The sequence below is a fragment of the Protopterus annectens genome, chromosome 4.part1 (assembly GCF_019279795.1).
Source record: "Protopterus annectens isolate FY-2018-M chromosome 4.part1, PAN1.0, whole genome shotgun sequence".
In the NCBI taxonomy this organism is placed as follows: Eukaryota; Metazoa; Chordata; order Ceratodontiformes; family Protopteridae; genus Protopterus; species Protopterus annectens.
Window position 1 is genome coordinate 113,417,230 of NC_056734.1, and position 24,220 is coordinate 113,441,449.

General features: G+C 40.0%; 1 protein-coding gene across 1 annotated transcript in view; it reads right to left on the minus strand.

The window, feature by feature from the left end:
- The window catches only part of LARS2 (leucyl-tRNA synthetase 2, mitochondrial), a 1,850,943-nt gene that overhangs the window by 1,772,969 nt on the left and 53,754 nt on the right, over window positions 1-24,220 (minus strand). The window contains exon 2 of the mRNA XM_044070015.1: window positions 1,701-1,829. Within this exon, the coding sequence (XP_043925950.1) occupies window positions 1,701-1,829 (129 nt within the window). The remainder of the gene's footprint in view (window positions 1-1,700; window positions 1,830-24,220) is intronic.

Below are 24,220 nucleotides of genomic sequence, written 5' to 3' on the forward strand. Positions count from 1 at the left end.
GTACTAGTCTTGAGCTTATTTTTATTAGGTGCAGCAGCCTCGATGCAGCCACTGACATGGCTGTACATAGTTTCTGAGAGCAACTCAGCATAGGCTACAGGCTGCTGTGTTCTCTGGGTTTGAAGGGGCACTGAATTTTTACAAACCATCACTTAATAAAAGGTAATTTGCCTTGGAATAGTTCCTGTTACAGGCTTTAATGACATTATGGAGTCGAGTTTGATTTAAAAGGAGACAACTTTATAGTTGGACCTTACCAGGAAGGATGAAACAATGGAAGGGTACAGCACTCTCCCATACTTGTGAGCACAAGGTCCAGTATGTTGGAGCCTCTAGTGGAAATACTCACTATTTGGTCATGGGTATTTGTATTTACAAAGTCCAAGAATCTCTGCGCCTGTAGATTTTAGGCAGTCTAGGACTCCCAGTCTATACAGGGGTAATTAAAGTCTCATATAGAGCATTAGATCGGATGGCAAGTGTCTCATGTAGGGCCAAATATGCATTATGAACTTCCTGAGACATGGAGGGTGGCCTATAGCTGGCTAGGACATGGAAGGGGATTTTGTCTATGGTGATCTGCAAATGGAGGAACTCCACCATGTCATCCTGTTTGTCTACCTTGGAGGTATGCTTGTTACTGATGTAGATCAAGAAACCTCCTCCTTTAGTCCTTGTATGTGCAAGCTAATGGTCTAAAAAGTGTGGAAGGCACTGAAACGTTGCACTGCCTCTTTAATCCATACCTCTGTAACTGCACAGGTGTCTATGTTCTTGAGTGTGAGAAGGGCTTGGAGGGATTGTAAATCTGATCAAATGAATATAAATTAAGGTTCTCTAGCTACCACATCTCAAAGATTACTAAAAAATCCTTAAGACAAAGTATGCTACGCATATGCAGTCAATAAAATTCTGTGGCACAACTATAGCAGTTCAGCATGTTCCATACAGCATACATTTATCAATAAAAATATATATAAAAAAAAACAAATACAAAATTTAAGTTTTTAAAACTTGCTTCTTGCAAGAAAGTATTTGATTTATTAATATTGTATTTATTGACATTTGTTTTCAAGAAAATCCAACTGAGCAGTGCTCTTTTTCAGCGGAGGATCGGTCAGAAAAACTCCATTATATAGACATTGTGACATCATTTGCACTGTGTCATCATTTACAGTCAATTTCAAAAGTCAAAAGCAACAGTTCCATTAGCTAGACATCCTTGACATCAGTTACATAATTTACAAACAGTTTTGATAAAAAATAACAGTTACATAGGCTGTATATGAATATATTTTTAATACTGGGAGGTATAGGCAGTACAGTATCAGTACGCATAGACTGTCAGTTTTTACATAAGAATATGTTACTGTAAAGATTTGTTCAAAATGTAGGACATAGGAAGACAACATAAAGAATAAGAGCAACCCAAAGAAAGGAAGGAAATATTTATTAATAATAAATTAAATAAATACTACAAGGGCACAGACATTTGTCAAAATTTAACATAAAATAGGAAAATATTTCTCAGATGACCAACGGTTGGCACTGTCAACACTTTATCAAATAGGAGGGGATCCAAACTTAATTTTCCATCTCCATGTTACAATGCATAAAAGCTTGCTACTTCAGGTAGACTCCACTTATTACAGATAATACTGAAACTGCAATGTATAATATTCATTTGGGAATCACCATACCTGTTTTCCTTGCATTCTCTGGAAATGCGCTATAACATCACTGATGGTATATACTCGTACATGACCCATGTGAAGATTACCAGACGGATATGGGAACATTGACAAGGCATAAAATTTAGGTCTTGAGTCCTAGGGCAGAAATTAAGTAGATCAACATATTGTTACTAAAAATAATGATAATAAAACCTCAAAGCTACAAATCTCTGATAAATAATTTTAGTGACACGTATCACAAATTTCATGCTACAGAAGCTTTAGCATTTCTTTATCTACTATATATATTTCAAACACACACACACACACACAAACACACAGATACGCTGGACAACCATTATACATTTCTAGCCATTTTTACCTAACATCTGACTGGGAACATTCCAAGTAAAATGAAGGAAGCATGCATATACATGTTGTTATCTTAAACAACAGTCCCTAATTAAAGGAACAGTCACTTCGCCCTCCTATTCCATTTCCCTATGAAGGCTCCATGCAACTACAATAACTATAGCACCACATTTATTCAGCCACAGCTTCTATGTAAATAGAACTTAATATGTCTAAATGTCTTTTCAACATGTAGATAGATTTTTTTTTTTAACATTCAACAAATTATCTGGTCAAAACAGTTTATAAGGGCACATAAAAAATGAAATATAAAAACATTGTACTGTGCAACAGGATACAACTGATGACTATAAAATGCAGATGTCATAGAGAAAAAGTTGTGTTCTACAGTTATTTTAAATGTCTCGCTGTTCACAGTGATGGTAAAACTGTTTACTGCTCCCCTCAGAAGTCTAACAATGCACAATTAAATAAAGCAATTTCTGTTTATGAATTTAATCTGTTAATCATCTTCAGTATAGACTTTATCCTGTTCAGGGCTATGCGGAGTCAGCACTATCTTGACAATTAAAAGGTATGGCAGAAGAACCAATCATTGAAGGGATGCCAGTCCATCACGAGGCATACATGATGTACATGGGGAAAATTCTGTGCACTGCCATTTCATCTACCTACATCTTTAAAATTTTGGAGGAACCAATGCCCCTGGCAAGGCCTGCTTGGATACTGGGAGGACAAAAATTCTACAAAACACCTGCGTGGGAACCAAACCAGAGAAATACTGTACCTCTGTGCTACTCACTTATTAATAGCCGAATAAAGCAAGGATGTTACAGGCACATTTTAGTTAGGAAGGCTTTACATGACGACAAAACTCTTGCCCTTGTCTACAACCTATTGAGCCTGACAGGAAATGTGAAGTTAGCTCTACCTAAACTCATGATCAGGCAGCATTAAAGCTATATACCTTAATTCATCTGAAGCAGTATTCAATTAACTATTAGATGTTTGTAACAGAACAAAATGGAGTACTACAAATATCATATTGTAATTCCAAGACTCATAATTGCCTATCACGGAATTATAAAAAACTTTGGAAATGTAACAGAGCAATGAATGTTGAAAATCACTATTCATCTTTAAAGTCCCCCTGCACCACATGTCCACTGCTACTTGTATATAACAACTCCAAGATCACCATCCCTCGGAGAAAAGTGAATACGTTGAGACACAACGATCTCACATTTACACATACAATTTTTCAGGCATAAGCAATAATGCTGTTCTAATCTGTAAGCATATTAAAACAACCAACCCTATAACAAGTGTCCAAGTTGTTCTTCAAATAACTAAACTTCAGATTTCTTTAATATAATCTGGTAGTCTATTCCAGGCATTAGCTACTCTCTCTCAGAGAACCAATAAGTACATCTGTCATTCCTATATAACCTTCTGCACAAGTTGTCTGATGACTTTTTACTACTCTTTGATAGCCCCAAACATTCAAAGACATAATAATCTCTAAATGCACTATATACTTGAATAAAATCTCTTGTTAAATATTTAAATGAGACACTGCACAAGTTGAGATATTTTAATCTTTCATATTAACAAAATGTTGCATATATGGATGCCCTTGGTATATTTCCATTATACTCTTTACAATTTACTCGTGCTATTTTCCTCACAAAGTTTCAGGATTACTGCTATTACATACTCGATATTGGGTCTAATCTTACTTAAAAAAATGATTTCAGCATTTCTGATTTTCTACAATTTATAAATCTTACACAGCCTACAGATTTATACCCATCATTAACCAACTAGTTAATATGAAAAGAAAACTCAAATTTGGGTTTGAAACAAAAACTGATGGCAGCCACGAATCACCAAACTTGCTATGAGCACTCAAAAAAGTGAAATCAAAGTGTGCAAAAACACTTTATTTAGCACTTTCGTCAGAATATAACAAAAACTTTTTCAGAATACTAGAATCAATAACCACCTGAATCTTAAATACTCTCATTCAGTCATGTGATAAAATAGTCCAATAAAAACCCAACTGATACATTTTAAAAACACAAGGTGAATTCTCTTAAAGATATAAAACAAGAAATATGTGTCTTAAAACTACTGCATATTAAATAACAGAAAGAAAGCTGAAACCACATTCATTGTGCCTTCCTTTACTAAAATGGTGATAGTAACTACACTCTAAATGAGCGCAGTTTTAAAAAACTGGCTAAAGAGATACCGTCATTTAACCCAGGTACACATAAGGCATTCAACCTAATCTGACAACATAACTCTTTGAAATTTAACAAGTCTTCCCAAGGTCCTCCTCTAGGGTCCTGTGGGACTTTTTCAATAACCACGAATTTAAAGCAACGTGAAGGATTATTCTCAATATGCCTATTTAATGCACTGTTTTTGTTTTTATTTTTGATGTCTCTAGCATGCTCGTACATCTGTTCTTTTAAGTTTTCTCTTGGTCTTGCCAATATAAAAACCAGAACAAGACTCACATAAAGCTGCATAAACAACACCCACAGTGTCACAAGTGACTTTTACTCCCATTTTGATGTAATTATTATTTATTTTGATCTTATTTACTAGTTTAATAAGTGAACACTGAGAACAAAATCCACATTTTTTTCATTCCTATAGCCTTTTCTTTCTTGGTACTTTGTCCTTTCTTTTCTAACAGTTGTTTAAACATATACCCTTTTCTAAAAACAATACTAGGTTTAGATCCTAATTTTTCCATAATTGCATCAAAACCCTAGAAAATATGCCAGTTCTTATTTAAGACGCAAGATAAAAATTGATGGTCTACACTAAACCTAGTAACAAAAGAACAAATATAGTCATTGTTACCTGTTGATATTGTTTGTTCATGGTTACTATTTACCGAAATAATAGTGTTACCATAATTCAAAATTAGTACAATCAAACCTTGTTCCCTTTTAATACTTATTTCATTAAAGAAATTATCCAAAAGTTCTAAGGGATAATCTCAAGATGAAAACATATCCAAAAGTACATGACATTGATCCAAAAATCTTTGTCTTTCGTAACCATACGGGCTAATCTGATAAACTGCCCTTTCACCAAATTATTTTTTACATGCAAAGGATGACTGCTGTTGTAATGCAATAAGCTGTTACTATAAGTTGGCTTTCTAAATAAAATACTTACAACACTGTTGTTCTCCTTTCTGATAGTGACATCTAAATAATTAATACTGTCCCTACAATATGTGTAAGTAAATTTCAAAAACTCTGTAGTGTTGTTAATGTAGTCTATAAAGTCATGAATTACTATTTCATCACCTGTCCATAAAAAAAATACAAATCATCTATGTAACGCAAATAAAGAATCCATTTATCAGCAAATAAAGAATTAAATAAATATTTGCGCTCCCACATTAACATGACAATGTTTGCAAAAATGGGGGCGCACATTGCCCCCATTGCCACATCCATTTATTGATGAAAATACTGACCTTCAAAAAAATGAAATTATTTTTTAACATGATATCCATCAAAGAAACAAGAATAAGTACCTGGTTGTTAGTGAACAAAGCACTATCATGCAAGAATTCTTCAAACCACTCAATACCAATATTCTGTGGAATGGAACCATATAAATTAACTACATCAACAGTCAAAAAATAAACATTTTTATCATAATGTGAAACATTTAATTTTTTCAAAAAATGCCAAGAATCAATGCATATATGCCCTTCTTTTTTCAACACATCTTTAAGTGTGTAATCCAAGTATTTTCCTATGAATTCTGTCTTCGAACCATTAGCACTGACAATGGGCCTCATAGGAGGGTCCAATTTATCTTTGTTTATCTTCGGAATACCAAAGATACACGGTGTCCTAGGAAATTTGACTACTAGAAAATCAAGCAGCCTACCATCTATTAATTCTTGGTCATACAAATCTTGTAAAGCCATGTCAATTCTTTGGTATGACACATTCATGAACCTTTTAGAAACTTCTTCATATGTACTATCTTCTAGTAAAAAAGTATTAATTCTATTGGTATAATCATCTTTAGACATTAGTACCACGCCCCCTCCCTTGTCAGGCTTCAATATACGAATTGAGGTGTTTTTAATCAATTTGTTTAACAATTGACTTTCTGATTCAGATAAACTGTGTGTTAAACTTTCTTTACCATCTAACATTGCTCGAACATCAAAATCACACAATTTCTCAAATACTGTCAAACAATGTATCAAGGGAGGGTTAAAAAGACTTTTTTTGTATAAAAAATAGTTACCATCTTTAGTCACATTGTTGCTAAACATTAAACGAAAATTAAAATTTCTAACAAACATCTTTAAGTCTAAAATAATGTCTACTAAATCAGAGCATCTTGAAGGCACAAAAATGTAGGCCCTTGCATAAAAAATTAGCAATTTTTTCATCAAAAAGATAAGCAGTAAAATTAAAAACAGTAAAGTCACCTTTGGAGTTGGCAATTTCCGTAACATGCTCACACTGAAAATTATGTGTATTATTAAGTTCTTCTGACAAAGAAAGGACAAAATACCAAAAAAGAAAAGGCTATAGGAATGAAAAAAATGTGGATTTTGTTCTCAATGTTCACTTATTAAACTGGTAAATAAGTTCAAAATAAATAATAATTACATCAAAATGGGAGGAAAATTCACTTGCGACACTGTGGGTGTTGTTTATGCAGCTTTATGTGAGTCTTATTCTGGTTTTTATATTGGCAAGACTAAGAGAAAACTTAAAGAACGGATGTACAACCATGCTAGAGACATCAAAAATAAAAACAAAAACAGTGCATTAAATAGGCATATTAAGAATAATCCTTCACATTGTTTTAAATTCGTGGTTATTGAAAAAGTCCCACAGGACCCTAGAGGAGGACCTTGGAAAGACTTGTTAAATTTCAAAGAGTTATGTTGGCAGATTAGGTTGAATACCTTATGTGTACCTGGGTTAAATGACGGTATCTCTTTAGCCAGTTTTTTAAAACTGCACTCATTTAGAGTGTAGTTACTATCACCATTTTAGTAAAGGAAGGCACAATGAATGTTGGTTTCAGCTTTCTTTCTGTTATTTAATATGTAGTAGTTTTAAGACACATCATTTCTTGTTTTATGTCCAAGAGAATTCACCTTGTGTTTTTAAAATGTATCAGTTGGGATTTTATTGGACTATTTCATCACATGACTGTTTGAATGAGAGTATTTAAGATTTATGTGGTTATTGATTCTAGTATTCTGAGGAAGTCTTTGTTATATTCTGACAAAAGCGCTAAAGTTGTGTTTTTGCACACTTAGATTTCACTTTTTTGAGCTCTCAAAGAAAGTTTGGTGATTCGTGGCTGCCATCAGTTTTTGTTTCAAGTCTTCGTTTGGGTTACTGGTTTGTCGAGTTGTGAGTGTACGCTGATTTTAGACATGGACACCTCCTTGCGCACTATCACTCTGGGGAATGACCCAGTGGAGAATATGGGATTGTTAACTCAACTGATACAAGAAATGTCTAAAGAGAATCCTAGTGGAAGCAGAACTGAAAGTGTTCGGTTAAGTCCTAATTTGTCTGACTCGCGTCTGAACACTACTAATTTACAAGGTAACAACAATGGCTCACTGGTGAGGCAGAATTTAACAGATTGGCTAAAAAAATATTTTTAGTTGATGGGTGGAAGAAATAATAATCATGGTACTCCTACATTTCAGCAATCTTTGAATATGTTTAAAACAAAATTACTTAAAGAAAGAAAGTTATAGTTAGAAAATGCCTATTTTCTAGAATGTATTAAAAACTAAGTGGTGCCGAAAGGTCTTCGGCATTGGAAGTTCCCCACAGGACTTGTATACAACTCACCACTTTATCTAGAACTTACTGCGCTGTTTGATAGACAAGGTATGGAATTGCTCGATATTTTAATGAAGCACAATCATAACAGCATAGAAAGTTTGCAGAAAGAGTTGTCTGACAGACAAAACAATATGTAATGATTTACTTTTTGAGCACAATGTGTCTAAGTATAACAATGTGTTTGATAACACTGATAAAATTACTAGGGATATACAAAATCATAAGGAGAAAAAGCTGCTAAGGGACATTAATGCATATGCGTCTAGTTTGGCTTATCCCAAGCCAGCACAGACTTCAGTCAATCCAGGTTTTGACTGCAATAATATGAATGAGTAGGAAGTCACTTCTGATGTTTCACGTGATCAACAAGCCCCTTTGGGGCAGGGCATTCCAAGGAGATCCTCAAGAATATGGAACCAAGCGCAGCAAGCAAATTACAAGCCATCGAGCTATCGACAAGGGCGGGGGTATCAGAATCAGCTGCCCTTTTACAACAGACAACAGTAGTACTGGAAATAACTTCTACAAAATCAACTAGTACATTTGATTTTCACGACGATTTCCGAAGTCTGCAATTTGAAACTTCTGATGCACCAGTTGTGTTGTCAGAAGAACTTAATGATGTACATTATTTTCAGTGTGAGCATGTTACGGAAATTACCAACTCCAAAGATGACTTTACTGTTTTTAATTTTACTACTCATCTGTTTGATGAAAAAATTGCGAATTTGTTATGTAAGGGCCTAAATTTTGTGCCTTCAAGATGCTCCGATTTAGTAGACGTTATTTTAGACTTAAAGATGTTTGTTAGAAATTTAACAGTGCATAATATAGGCATATTGAGAATAATCCTTCACATTGTTTTAAATTCATGGTTATTGAAAAAGACCCACAGGACCCTACAGGAGGACCTTGGGAAGACTTGTTAAATTTCAAAGAGTTATGTTGGCAGATTAGGTTGAATACCTTATGTGTACCTGGGTTAAATGACGGTATCTCTTTAGACAGTTTTTTTAAAACTGTGCTCATATAGAGTGTAGTTACTATCACCATTTTAGTAAAGGAAGGCACAATGAATGTTGGTTTCAGCTTTCTTTCTGTTATTTAATATGCAGTGGTTTTAAGACACATCATTTCTTGTTTTATGTCTTTAAGAGAATTCACCTTGTGTTTTTAAAATGTATCATTTGGGTTTTTATTGGACTATTTTATCACGACTGTTTGAATGAGAGTATTTAATTTTATGTGGTTATTGATTCTAGTATTCTGAAGAAGTCTTTGTTATATTCTGATGAAAGCGCTAAATAAAGTTGTGCTTTTGCACACTTTGATTTCACTTTTTTGAGTGCTTATAGCAAGTTTGGTGATTCGTGGCTGCCATCAGTTTTTGTTTCAAGTCTTCATTTGGGTTACTGGTTTGTCAAATTTGGGTTTACCAAAAAGCCAGGTCCTTAAACAAATCAACAGCTTCAATCATTGTGTGCTATATTAAATATTAACCCTTCCATCTATGTTGCCAAATATCATATGCTTAGTTGTTACCGTTTTTATCAGCATATTTTTCTCCTCTGCCCAGGTGATCAGTTTGATTTAGTTCTTTTGCAGACATGATTCATCTGTAACAGATGCAATCAGTTTTCCTAGTTTCAAGTCATCTGCATACAGATTATAGAACACCTCATATAAAAAAGATAGATCAGAAAGATACAATCTAAACAAGTATGGACAGAGGATAGAGAGCTCTACAGAACACCCTGCGTATAACTTAAAATTTCACCTGTCCAACTGCTGTACAACACATGCCGTGTCCTATAAGCAAACTAAGCATCTATCCATCTTATCAAGGTTACATTAATACTTAGTTGTTCTAATTTATTGATCAGTATTTTGAATATGACCCCAAAGACTGAAGATATGTCAATAGCAATTACATCACAGCATACTTTTTCACTTAATGTTATATTATTATACAACATGATGTTTTTGGTTATTGCAGATCTATTTTCAACATATGCTTGCTGATATATGATGTCAAGTCCCAACCTATCCAATTACGACAGCAATTTACCCAAAATAAGCTTCCTCACTATTTTTTCACAATATGGTAGACTTACGAGTCTATATGACTGTGGGTTTGTCATATTTTTCCGTCCCTTAAAAATGGGTTTAACAACTACATGTCTCCAATATTGAGGAATCACTTCATACATAAATGACCTACTAAATAACAGATGAAATGGTACCATAAGTCCACTTTGAAGTGCTCTCAGGTCATTATTATTAATTCCATCTTGGGTCTAGTTTGCCTCTAGTCTTTCTAACACCTACCATCTGATGAAAAGCCTGTGACTTACCTCTCAGCAGTCAGCCTGGGATAAATTATACTGTTTTGAGCCTAGGGAGAGAATAAGCAGAGGGATGCAGATTCCTAGCTGTCTCTGACTGGGTGTTCTTTGTGGGACTTCCCCAATTAGTCTGGTTGCCCTTACACCAGGAACATCAACAATTTAAAATTTAAACCACTTTACACCTCTGTGCCCTACTGCCGAAACCCACTGAATAAGAAACCCAGTATACACACCAATAAAAGACCACAACAGGCTTATTGATCCTACTATATATGGGACAAGACTACCAGCTGCCAAGAACTTTTAAGATGGCTGCAGACTGGCAACAGGTTGATTATAGCTCTCCCACTATAAACACTGAGAAATTGTTTAAAAATCCAGTTAAGGTTAACAATTTGGATAAAATTCACTTACTGGCTAGTAACTAGATTGCTTAGATGAGAGAAGAGAAGAAGAAGAAATTTGGAAGACGTTAAGAGAAAAGTTATGAGCAGAAAGAACCAACAGCTATTCAACAGAAAGCAGTTCAAGTTTCTGCTTTAGTTTAGGAGATGTCTTCCAATAATTTAGAGGAAAACAAAGAAATCAAATGCACTCAAATGTGTGTAAAGGGATACTGGAGAAATAAAAATGACAAAAAGTAGGAAGAAAAGAAGCTTTAAGTAGCTATTCAGATTAGTTGATAAAATATCAGTTATGTACTCACCATAACTTGGTATCTGTGTTATCCGTAGTCACGATTCAAAACATATGGGTCTAGGATCCGAGCCAGTGCACTTAGACAACAGCTTAGCTCAAGTTCCTCCCCTCCCATGATGCTCTGCTGCCCGCTAACCTCTCAGATCGAGTTTGCCCTGGAGAAAGAAGACAGACTAATAAAATCTGCCACCAGCAAAGATCCTCCAAATCCTGCCACTCCCTCAGGAAGGGGGAAGGAGGGTGGGATCATGCTGAATGGTGACTATGGATAACACAGATATCATGTTATGGTGAGCACAGAACTGATAATCTGATGTTATCCTAGTCACCATTCATCACGTATGGGTCAGAGTCCCCATCTACCCAACATTCTTGGGCGGCCTCATGGAAGGACATGCCGAAGGGCAGTGGAGCCAAAGGAAGCACTTCCTCTAGAAATTAGATCCAGTTTGTAATGAGAAATGAAGGTATGAGGGGGAGACCAAGTTGCTGCTGCATAGATGTTATCCCAGGATAGATGGCCTGAAAAGGCTGCTGAAGTAGCCACTGACCTGGCAGAATGAACCCTAACACTGTGAAATCCAATGGGATATGGTGATTTTTGAAACAGCCTGGCCTTTCCTGGAGAGAGAAATAGCCACGAACAATTGGTTTGAGAGGTGGAAAGACCTAGTTCTGTGCAGATAAAAACAAAGCTGTTGATGAACATCTAAAGTATGCAAAATGTATCACCCTTATTAGCATAATTAGGAAAGAACATCGGAAGGTGTATAGATTGACTGAAGTTAGTTTCAGTGGCAACTTAAGGCAAAAAGAAAGGCTTGGGCTTCAAGGTCACTCTATCTTTATGGAATACCAAGAAAGGAGGTTGGAGCCTGCAATTCTGAAACTCTTTTCTCTGAGGTTATCGCCACCAGAAGGGCAGTCTTCCAAGAAAGAAATTTAAGATCACAGGATGCAGCTGGTTCAAAAGCGGGCCTAGTCAGAGATTGCAGTATCACAGTAAGATCCCACCATGGAGCAGGATCCTTGACTGGAGGATGCAACAAAAACACACATTTCAAAAAGCCTTGCAGAGGCAAGATGAAAAGGTAGGCTTGTTATTGAGATGAAAATTGGAAACTGCTGCCAGTTGGACTTTGATCATAGAAAAACTAGCACCCTCTTGAAAAAGGGAATCCAGGAAAAGAAGGATGTCAGAAATAGGAGCCAAAAATAGATCCAAATTTCGAACTTTAGTCCAGATAAAGAACCTCTTCCATTTGCTTCTGTAGACTTTCTTAGTAGACAATTTTTGAGAAGCAAGTATAATGTCCTTCAAAGGGGATGAAAGCCTGGACTTAGAAAGAATCACTGGAGTTGGACAAACCAACCTGTTAGACAGAGGGTCTGCAGATTTGGAAGCAGACAGAGCAACGGATAGGAGATCAGATTTGACGCCGGATCGAGCACCCATGGGGGTGGTGCTTCAGATGAGACCCTAGGAGAGGGAACCACACCTGCCAAGGCCAAAAGGGGGGGAATGAGGATTAACTGTATCCTGAGGTGTCTTGCTTTCTGAAGAACTCTGGGAATCAATGGTAATGATGGAAAGGCATAAAGAAGTCTCGAGGGCAATCGTGCATCAGAGCATCCCTGGGGGAATCTCCCTCTGGGGGGGATCAGAGAGAAGTAATTGCTGCATTTGTGGTTAAGAGGGAAAGCAAACAGATCGCAGCTCTGCTGGCCCCACTGTCGGAAAATCTGCTTCAGCATAACCGGGTTCAGGGACCACTCGTGAGGGGTCAGAATAGCCCTGCTCAGCTTGCCCACCAGCACATTGGATGCTCCAAGAATGTGCTTTGGAAGGAGAAAGTGCCCCAAGGACATCACCCACTCACAAACCCTCATGGCCTTGTGACAAAGCAGATAGGAACATGTGCCCCCTTCCTTGTTTATGTACCACACAACATCCATGTTTGTCTGTGTGAACTGAAACTGCAGTCCTGAAAGGCTTGCAACAATAGAAGAACTGCTCTCATCTCCAGAACGTTGATGTCCATTTTGATCTCTGACTCGGACCACGTCCCTTGTACAGTCTTCACCTGAAAATGCCCCCCCACCCCACCCTAGAAGGGAAGCATCCTTGGTGAACTTGGCCATGGGCATGGGGGGGTGACCTGCACACCAGGAGGTCTGGGGAGTGAATCCATCACGACAGATGTTGTCAGCAAATTGGAGTAAGCCTTATAGGTGCAGACGGGGGATGAGAAAGAGCTGACCACTGACTGGCAGGGTCCCCTGCAGAACAATCATGTAATACCTGGTCAATGGAACCAGATAAATGGCGGCTGCCATTGAACCTAAAGCCCTTAGAATTACAGGTGTTGGAGGACAGAAGAGGTTGAACCTGAGCCTGAATAAGAAGTACATATTGAAGGAGAAGAGCTGCAATCTCTGAAGTAGATTCTAATTGAGTGCAGATGAACTCCAGCTGTTGAGATGGGGACAAGGAGGACTTAACAATGTTCACTGTTATACCCAGCTGAAGAAAGAAACAAAGAAGAAACTGAGTGGTCTCCACCAGTTCATGCTCTGTGGGAGCTGTGAGGAGCTAATAGTCGAGGTAGGGAAACACCTGGAATCCCTGCAGCCTGAGATGAGCTGCCACCACTGCCATACACTTGGTGAACACCGGCGTGGCTGTGGTGATCCCAAAGAGCAGGGCTCTGCATAGAAAGTGACTGGCTCCTATGTGAAAGCGGAGAAATCTCCTGGACTACCTGTCTGTTTTGATATAATAATATGCGTCCTAGAGATTGACAGAACACATCCAGTCGTTGTTGTGCAGAAGGGTACCATAGACTGCACAATGACCATCTGAAACTTTGACTTACTGACAGACTTAACTGACTGAGGTCCAGAATTGGACACAGATCCTCTATTTTCTTGGGTACCAAAAAGAAATGGGAGTACGTTCCAGATTCTCTCTGTCCTGTGAGGATCTTTTGGATGGCTCTTTTTAAAAGGAGGTTGGTCAGCTCTATACAGGCTAACTCTCTCTGACTGGGTGGCACACTGGGGAGGGATCTTTCTGGCGGTGGTTCAGAAAAGGGAATACAGTAGCCCCTGGATATAATTTTTGCACCCACTGGTCGGTCGTTATTTTTGCCCAGGCTGAAGAGTACAAAGATAAGTGGCCCCTGACTATCTCCAGGGAGGTACAGTCTGGCAATGCCTCAGGGACGCTGAAAGGGCTTCTTGGAGAAGGGCTCCCTAGAGCCCTGGTTTTGCAGGCCTCCTCTGCCCTGAGGATGGCATCGACCACTGAAACTTCTTCCCATCCCCTGAAAGAGGAATCCTCTTGAGCCTCCTGAATGGAAGACTGCGACTTGTGGAGCCACATCTTCATGCTCCCACATTAGGTCTTGGAAAAGAACCTCTGGGGGGGAGGGTAGAGAATTTGATCCCTACAGCCAACAGCATCTTCCCTTCTTGCTCACTGCAGGTCAAAGTTTCCTTAGCACTAGGTCCAAAGAGGGTTGAACCATCACAGGGAGCACTGGTGAACGACGTTTTAAAGGACTCTACAAACCTCCATAAACAGAGCCAGGCATGACCCCTTATGGCAATGCCTGCACCCATTGACCGCAAGGTATCTTCTGCGGCATTGGATATCAACCTCACTGATGAGTTAGCAATGGACATGACAATAGCCAGCTTGGGAGAAATGGCCTTAAAGTCCACCGCAGGCATAGACTCCGTGAGGGAATTGGTACGCTTCTTTATCAAATCCCTCTGAAGATGGGTGAAATGCGTTAGGTAATTTAAGGCTAAAAGATGCCGATGCAAACACCTGCTTTCCGAATCTCTAAATTCTTGATTGGGAGGATGGACAGTACATAGGTTCATACTAGGCTATCTGCCCTAGGGCATTTATAAGCCTAGCCCAGAGTTTTGTGACTTTCGCCAATCCTTTAGTTTGAAGGATACTATGCCTATTATTTAGCTGTGCCTCTGTCAAGCAGTGACACTGAGGTGATCCCTGGGGTATACCTGCGACCTCCCATCCATTGGTCAAGATTTCTCTTGAACAAAGCCAGCGAGGTGCTCTGCCTCACATGTACCGGGATTTTGTTCCACAGCATAGGGAGTCTCTGGGTGATGAATCTGTCCCTCCAGCACGTCCTATTTATGACCGTGTCAGGGTTCAAGTCTCGTGCTCTTGTAGATCGGATGGATTTAGATTTTTTGAGGTGAAGCATGTTCATTAATTCCGGGTTGGACATGGCCTTGTATGTCAGGCACAGGTCACCTCTGAGCAGGTGGTAAGCGACTGAGTAGAGCTGGCGCTCCTTCAGTCGGGCAGCATAGGACATATTTTTGAGACCCTTTATCCTTTTGGTGAGGAACTTTTGGGGCCTTTCCAATTGCTGCAGGTGTCGGGTCAGATACATTCCAAATGGGGCGTTATACTCAATCATCGGTCTGATGAGTGATGAGTACAGGGGAATGATGACCTCCCTTGACCTAGATGTGAATCCCTTCGTGATCAGGTGGGCAATGTAGAAGGTCTTCCTAACTACTTTGGCAACGTGGGTGTCAAATGAAAGGTTACTGTCAACCTGGGTCCCCAGATCCCTGATAACCTCTTCTGTGCTTAGTGGATTGCCACCTATATGGTAGCTGGGGGTAACCTTGTTTTTCCCGAAGGGTATGACTATGCATTTTTTAGCGTTTAACTTTAGGCCATGGCTTTGGCACCAGTTATCCGTTTCTATGAGACCCTTCTGAAGGATATCTGTGTTTGATGTGTTTTCAACTATGGTGCCCAGTTTGCAGTCATCTGCAAACTTTGTCAGCCATAATCCTCCTGTGCTTGCCTGTACTTCTGAAAAGTAGATGCCGAACAAGAGTGGGCCCAGGACCGAGCCCTGTGGGACACCGCTTGTGACAGGCTTGGAATCAGACATGGCACCAGCAACTCTGACCCTGTGGGTTCTGTCACTTAGCCAGTTTGCAACCCATCTTGTGACGTATGGGTTTACATTTAAGCTGGTGAGTTTTTCTATGATGCATGAGTGGGGTATTGTGTCGAATGCCTTTGCCAGGTCAAGGTAGGCTGTGTGGACTGCCTTGCCCTCATCAATGACCTTGGTGACTGTTTCGAAAAAGTCAACCAAGTTTAAGAGGCATGATCTGCCCTTGACAAAGCCAAATTGGGTTTGATCCAATGTCTGCAGGTCTCCTATGTCTTTATTTATGAGTTCCATTATGATCCTCTCCATAGCTTTGCAGACCAGGCTTGTCAAGCTGATGGGACGGTAGTTTCCAGGATCGGTGGAGGTACCGCCTTTATGTAGTGGGACCACAGTTGCCGTACGCCACTCCTTGGGTATGTATCCTGAGGTGAGGCTAAGATTAAACAGCTGCCCTAATTGCGGGTTTAATTCCTCAATGAGTTCGTGGAGCACACAACCAAGGACACCATCTGGTCCCATGGATGCTGTGTTTTTCGCCTTGGAGAGAGCTGTTCTCACCTGAGCATTTGAGATGTTTGGGATGCTACAATCCTCTGGTATAGATATTTCTCCTTTTGGGGGGGGAGAAATTTGCACTGAACCTGTCAGCCAGTATGTTGGCAATGTCTGTAGGTTCAGTGATCTTTACATCATTTTGAACTAGTTCTGAGCATATCTGGGAGTTTCCTCCCAGGTTTCTAACATAACTAAAAAAGGCCTTGTGATTGTCTTTTGAGTCCTTGGCGATTTTTCTTTCAAAATTTGCCTTGGATGATTTTATGAGAGCTCTTAGTTTTTTACTTATAATGATCAAGGGTGTCTTCCCTTTTAGGGATTTTGCTCTATCTTGTAGTAGCTTTCTCCTTTTGTTGTAGAGCTTGTTTATGGCTGGGGTCCACCAGACTGGACGCTTGCCTTTGGTACAAAGAGTCTTTGTTTTGTTTGGGATTGCCTGATCCATGCAGTCCTGGAGGTGCTGGTAGAAGGCATTTATATGTGATTCAGCGGCTTTAGTGATGGTTTCCGCTGGTTCGGGGGCCTTGAAAGAGACCACACTAGTCCTAAGAAGTGTGAAGTCGGCTTTAGAGAAGTTCTTCACTGTGGTCTTTTTTATCTGGGGTGGGGGCGGGATGTGGACTTCCAGTGAGATTAGTTTATGATCTGACCTCACCAATGAGGGGTATACCTCCGGTGTTGAACATTGTGACCCCATGTTCGTGATGATGAGATCTAGTATGTTTTCGCCTCTTGTGGGTATGGTGACTAGTTGTTCCATGGCATTTGAGTTTATGAACTCTAGGAAACTTTGGGCTAGAGTGTTGGGGCTTGAGTAGTGATCCCAGTCTATATTCGGATAGTTGAAATCACCTAGTATGATGGTGTTTGGGGTTACATTTATCCCCTCTAGAGTTTTCAGAAAAGCTGTGTGAGGTTCCTGAGTTTGAGAGGGTGGCCTGTAACATGCTACAAATTGCAGAGCAGTCTTGCCTACGGTTAATTGCACCTGGATGGTCTCTGATGCATCGTGCATTGCCACCAACCTGGAGGTGAGGGTCTCTTAAGAATATGGACACCCCTCCTCCTTTCTTGGTGTTGTCCGGATTTTGGGGCCGGAACGCATGATATGAGGTAAAACCTGATAGTTAAACTCTGCTCTGCCACTTCTTTCTTGGTGGCAGCAGCTACCACAACAGCATCAACCAGAACTGCCTTGGACCAAAAACCTTGTCAGATGAGGGACTCAAGAACCTGTCCACTCTCTTGGGCACTGGCCCCATTGTATCAGGTTCCTACCAAGCCCTGCTGGCAATGACGTTTGTCAAGGGGTCAGCAGGGGGGACACCCAAGAGGTAGATGGCCTATACCAGAAGCCTCCAGAAACATGGTTCCCTCAGAGGACATGGGCTGGGCAGACCAGCCATCCTTGCCCTTAATCTCCAGATATCTGCAAAGGAGACATCATTTGGTGGTGACCTTGGGGACCCGTCCCCTTCATCAATATCCATGTCCTCCATAAGAGACTCCATCGGGGAGTCAAGATGTCTCCTTTTACTTGTCCTCTTCTGAGGAACTTCCTCTGTGGGAGGCTCAGGGGTAGATTCTGAAGAGGCAGAGACCCCGATAGGAGTAACTCCCCCCTGGAGGCTACGTCGAACAGGCTGACCAGGAGCAGGATGAGTGGGTCCGCTCAAAATCTGAGGCTGGGATGAAGCTTGGCAAGCAGGGGAGGCCCCTCTGATAGCAGAGCAGGATCATTCCACAACCCGGAAAGTGGAGGGACTGGACGAAGACCTCTCTCCCTCTACCACAGACAACACCATGACAGAGGAGGGAGCGGACCCCGCCGGCACCTCCAACCCTCTGAGAAAGGCCAGCCAGGAACTGTTGAGGGCTGAAGTACCAAGGGGCAAAGAACAGTCCCAGACCCAACCCCCCTCCACAGACTCCAAGGCGACAACCAGGACCGTTGGCCCCATCTTCCCCAGGGGAATGGGAGCAGAACTGGCCACAGACTCACATGGGGTAGGGAAAAGACGAGCCCCATACACCCCATTCCCTCCATGCTGCACGCCAGCTCCCTTAAGTCCAATCCTTGAGTGGTCAGATGAGGAGAAAACAAACGGGGAGTAAGAGAAGGTTCCATAGTCCTGTGGGCAAGGGAAGCCAACAGCCCCAATTCGATTTGAGCTTTCAAAAAGGACTGCATCATCCTGTCCATGTTGGACGGGAGAAGACTCCTGGAGGATCGAGAGGAAACAGAGACCTAGCTGGAGACCCATGTTGTAACCCCGAGGGTCTTCTCCAATAGTCTGGGTAATGGATCCTAAGTGGAGAGGAAAAATAGTTGATCCCCTCCTGAAGGGTCCAAGGGAAGATCCTCCACAACAATGGGATCCAACAAGGGTCTCAGATCCAACCGTATTTGATCTGAGGGAACAGAAGGATCCGAAGGAAGGGTTCTCGAGTCCCTCAGATTCAAAGGTTTCTGATCTGTGACAATTCTGCTCCAGCTCGGATCTGAAGGCCTCGATCCAGAGACCTAGCATCCGGGATTCAGCTCTAAAACTCTCGGATCCAAACACCTGGGACCATAGGACTTGGATCTGGGCATAGACTCTGTGGAGGTCCTCAGATCAGAGATGCTTGGATCCGATGCCGAGACAGTAGAGGCACTCTTCATGCAAGTCCAAAACTGGCATCTTCCAACTGCATGAGGAGCACCTCCTAAAACCTGAGGGTTTCTCTGATATAGCAAAACAGAGAAACAACCAGAACCCTTAGAGATAAGCAGAAGAGAGGCCGAAAAACTAAGCAAAAGTCCTGACTGCCAAAAGATCCATCCTACAGAAAATACAGTTACCCTGGATTCAGAAAGTCCCAAAAAGGCAAAAACAAACACTCAAAAGAAATTCTGAACTTGAACCACACTAACAAAGGGCCCAAAAAAGTAAAGATGGGAGGGGTGAAAAGAACTATCGAACATAACCAGAACACTGTCAGAAAGATTCAGAAGAGGAGATATCAAAAATATTTTTAACTTACTGCTTGAAGAGCTACAAGTTCCCAAGGCACTGATCAATCTGTGCCTGTCTGTTAGCACGGCAAATGAGATCTGAGGGGTTAGAGGGCAGCACAGCATCATGGGAGGGGAGGAGCTTGAGCTAAGCTGTTGTCTAAGTGTGTCGGCTTGGATCCGATGTCGGATCCTAGACTCATACGTTATGAATGGTGACTAGGATAACATCAGATCTGCAGAAATAAAGAGACTTTCCCAGCGAAACCCTTTCCATTATTTCAAAGGAAAATGCTTGGGTCACAAAAAAGTCCAGCATCTGACTATAAGATTCAGTAGTAAGCTGGACACAGACCAATGTGGAGAGATCAAGATGCACAGGAAGAAGACAAGCAACAAGGTGAGAGACTTGTGAAGCAACAATCCCATTACATATAGTTTAGTTACGTGAGCTGTGTTCTGTAAAAAGAAGTGGCTGAAAAAGATGGGATGTTTGGTGACTGTGTTAAAATTGGTGGAATAACTATAAAGCATTTCCCACATTTTATGCTGCTAATGTTTAGAAGGACACTGAGTGGACTGAAGACATAACTACGTAAAACAGCTTTTTTATATTATTTGTATAACACTTTCCTAATGTAAACTGCACATTATATTGCAAAGTAATTATGTACAGTATGCTGTCAGAGGTATTTAAACAGGAGATGAGGGGAGTTTCATCATTGCCTGCTGTATGCGCTAATGGCAACGAAATAAGAAAGAAAGTTCATTTTTTTTAATTATGCCTTTTTACTTGGTTCTTCAAATTTTTACAATCAAGAGTGCAATCCTTATACATGGTGCACTAATGTCTTTGAAGGATCTAATTTCCTTAAAGGAGAACTGCACCCACAGACTGAATAAACATGTTTATTTCACCATATCTTGATGCATGCTACATTTTAAAACCACTTTTGGACTCTATATACTTTTCTTTATACTTTTAAATATAATTCCAGTGTCTGTCCACATGGGATCTGGCATCTTGATTTTTTAGTCTACCTCTAGGTAGACCACAGTGCAGTCTTTGGCTTTAAATTATTACATCATAGCCCCTAGGCTCCTGTAAATGCACTGACTTTACCACGTGTTTTCACATATACCCTGCTTTCTTTTAGTCAGTCAAGTTTAATTACCATTTCTTGCTTTTCAATGACTATTTAAAAGACAAACAGGGACAATCACACAGAACAGTATTCTCACTACCTGTTACTTCTTTGATAGCTCATGACAGGAGACAAAGTTCAATCACAGCAGCAAACAGCTCAAATTACTTTTACCACTTTGACAAATACAAAATGGAGGTTTTAGGGTTGTGGAGATGAGTTTAAGGACTACAACTTAGCATAAAAAAGAATGAAAATTGGCCACTTTAGAAAGAAATAGGAATGGTAAAAGGAATGCATAAGGACGTCATGAGACAGGTTAGTTTTACCCTACTGATGATGTGTTATTGCAATAGCAATCCTGCTCAGTACAAGAGGAACTGCAGGTTCAGACATTTGATGTATCTGCTTGGCTAAGGAGCCAATGGTGGAAGCTACCATCTTTGGGATTATGACTGAATGCCTGTAAGTCAGAATTCCGCCTAAACGTAATGATACTGCAACGTCATGGACCTCTGGTTGCCAGGAATAGCCAGCCGCAAGGTCGAGGAGGAGCACTGCTCATCACTGTTCGGAGCACTGATGGAAGGGGGACACCTCTCTCCAGCAGTGCACTGCACGTTCGTGGGAAACTGGGTGCTAAATCATTCGTAGATGACCAGAGTCAGAAAACTTGCCCATTTCTCTATTCTCATTAAACAATCTAATCCACTGCAACACAATCTTTTCTTTTAATTCTTCCACAGCTCAATATGGAGCCCATCCCATCCTCTATCTTCTAAAGTGAGAAAGGTCTTAATGACATATTTCTGCTGTCAGAATTTGCAGTAACTAAATCCCTTCTACGGAATGATTTACTCTGCCTAGCCAAACCACTGGTTCAATTTTCTTCCTATATACATCTGTACAATAATTCTTTAATATATTCTCAATTTCCCTTGGTTCCATAACAGTTTACCCAGTTTTCATGTCTCATCTTATAAATATTTCTATCTCTACATATTGCTGCCTAAGTCTACCCCCCCCCATACTTTTTTCATACTTTTGAGAGTTAATGTCATAAAATGCTTTCAATGCCACTTGCCTGTCTCCCTAATTTTTTCCAAAATCCTCTCTCCAAATCTTGATCTGTCCTTTGAGCTCAGCCTTCCCTTGTTTATCTAGATCACTCTCACATTTTTGCAACACTCTGATTCTACCCAATGTATTGCTATGCTTTTCTTTCCATGTCCACCAATGTTACTTTTCCATCTTTCAAGTTCCTTTCATCTCTTTTTTGAACTCTTCCCCAATCATCTATCTACTTGCTTATGTTGAAGATTTTCCTCCACTCTACTTATCAACTTTTGCGTTCTCGTTTTCATTAGGTTATTTTTTTTTATCATATTCAAATTAAATTTCCATTGTCTATGAACTAATATGCATCCCTGAATATTTAATGTTAGCTAGGTATGATCCAACAGCAATATGGGATAAATTATCATACCCTTTACACTCTCTAGTTATATGTCGCCTATCCAACCATGACAACATCCTACATTGCCCTGATTTACAGATGAATGCTTTACTTTGTTGCAGGATATCCCCAACTTTAAGCAACCCAAAAGCTTTTGTGATATTTTTCTGTAGTCTACCTTCTAATAGCAACTTGCATCATCACAGACAGCCACTTACATCTTCTTCAGATGTAACTATGTTCCAGACCCTGCATTAAATGCTATAATTTCTAATATTATGTTTTCACGCTCCTTCCATTAGAGTTAAGGTCGTAAAATTAAGCTGTGTTAAACTGTTAAAAGTGCATATTCCTGTGTACATCTCTTGGCATCAGCGTGTTACAAGACTTTAGTGTTGCAAAACCACTACGGTCGTTTTTGTGCTGTGATACACAGAAATTATTGCTATTTATTACCCTATAGCAGTTGGGCAATATAGAAACAATCTCTGTGCCATTATTGTTAGAGTGCCTAATATTACTCGACCATTGTATGCTGTTACCTATAAGTAGTTATAAAAGGCACAGCATTGGGGTACAGACTTCCCTGCTGACTAGCTTAACATTGGGAAGTAGCATCCTCGTGTCTGATAGAAGTAGTTTTAATTTAAATTCACATTGTAGTCGCTACTGAACTAACTTGTTTCTTATTTCATGTAGAGATAATAGACTGTATCATAGACTGTATCAAGCAAGCAATTGACTGTATAATTGTTTAAGTGTGTTTAACAAGATGGAAGTTCTCTAAAGTGAGCATTTGTGTTAATTGCTGTATCTCTATTCAAGTACTATCTTTAAACTCCCCACTTGGCTACAACCTTCAATAACTGCTATACAGAAGGTCACTATACTCTCTATGAGTGTATGGACAAGCTTAATCCATCCCTGCCACTACAAATATTAAAGGCTGCCAAGGTTAATACTTAGATACTCTAAAGTAAAAAATTTAAAGCAAGCGTAATGGGTTCAAAGCACGGCAGTATACCACATAATCCTAACTAATTAATACAACTCCCCTAGATAGCTCTAGCATATATAGCAGTTTACCTTAGCAGTAAGGAGATGGAATAATTACATGCCTAGTGAACTACACAGAAGTATAACAAGTTCCACTAAACACTTACGTTGTTATTCACTGGCCCTTGGAAAGTTTGGTGTTGATTTAGCCCTGCTCCGCTCAGGCTCGCTCAGCGCCCCACCCTGACCCCATATCCCACCTGTCCCAGTAGTGCTACATTTATAATAATAAAGCCACACCTCCTCCATATCCTAGCCATACAAAGGCACTGCCTGAATTTTACCCTCCCCCTGCCCCTTCCACTATTTACCAATTTAACCATTAATATGCCTCTAAGGCAATGAATACCATCTCACCCATTATTTTAAAGGTAAAACTCAAAACCCTATATCTCATCCTACCCCTTATAATTATACCATACCTCCTTACCAGATATGGAGACCAGCAATGCTCAGGCTTCCACTACCCTAAATACCAAACTAGTACCCCCTTAGCCCCACTCATTGCAGAACATCCTACTTACTATCCTTCCTCTAATACAACAATCCCAAGCAACCTTTATCTTAATAAGTCAAAACAAGTTCACCCTAAATCCAAATACTGCCAAAAGCTGTTATATAAACTCATGAAGTTATTAGCTAACTTACGTACAAATATAACTAAGGATGGAGACATCCATCCTAACCCAGGCCCATCCTCTGCCCCAAGCTCTACTAGCCCACCATCTACACTCAGGCCTTCTAACTCCCTCCTGTTTTGCCACCTAAATATAAGAAGCCTAAACAACAAGGTACATAAATTGCATGCCCTATTAGCAACCTACCTCCCTGGCATACTGTGTCTAACAGAAACCTGGCTAAAGCCATTAACCAAAGATAATGAGATCTTGCCACCTGGGTATAATATACTCAGGGCTGATTGCAGTAAGACAAAGGGAGGTCGGGTAGCTGTGCTATATAAAAGCACACAATGTCACAGTCGACCCCATTCAACCATCCCAAGTCTCCAATGCTGAAATACTGTCTATCAAACTACAACTTAATATACACAAAAGTGTAAAAATAACTGGTATTTACATCCCCA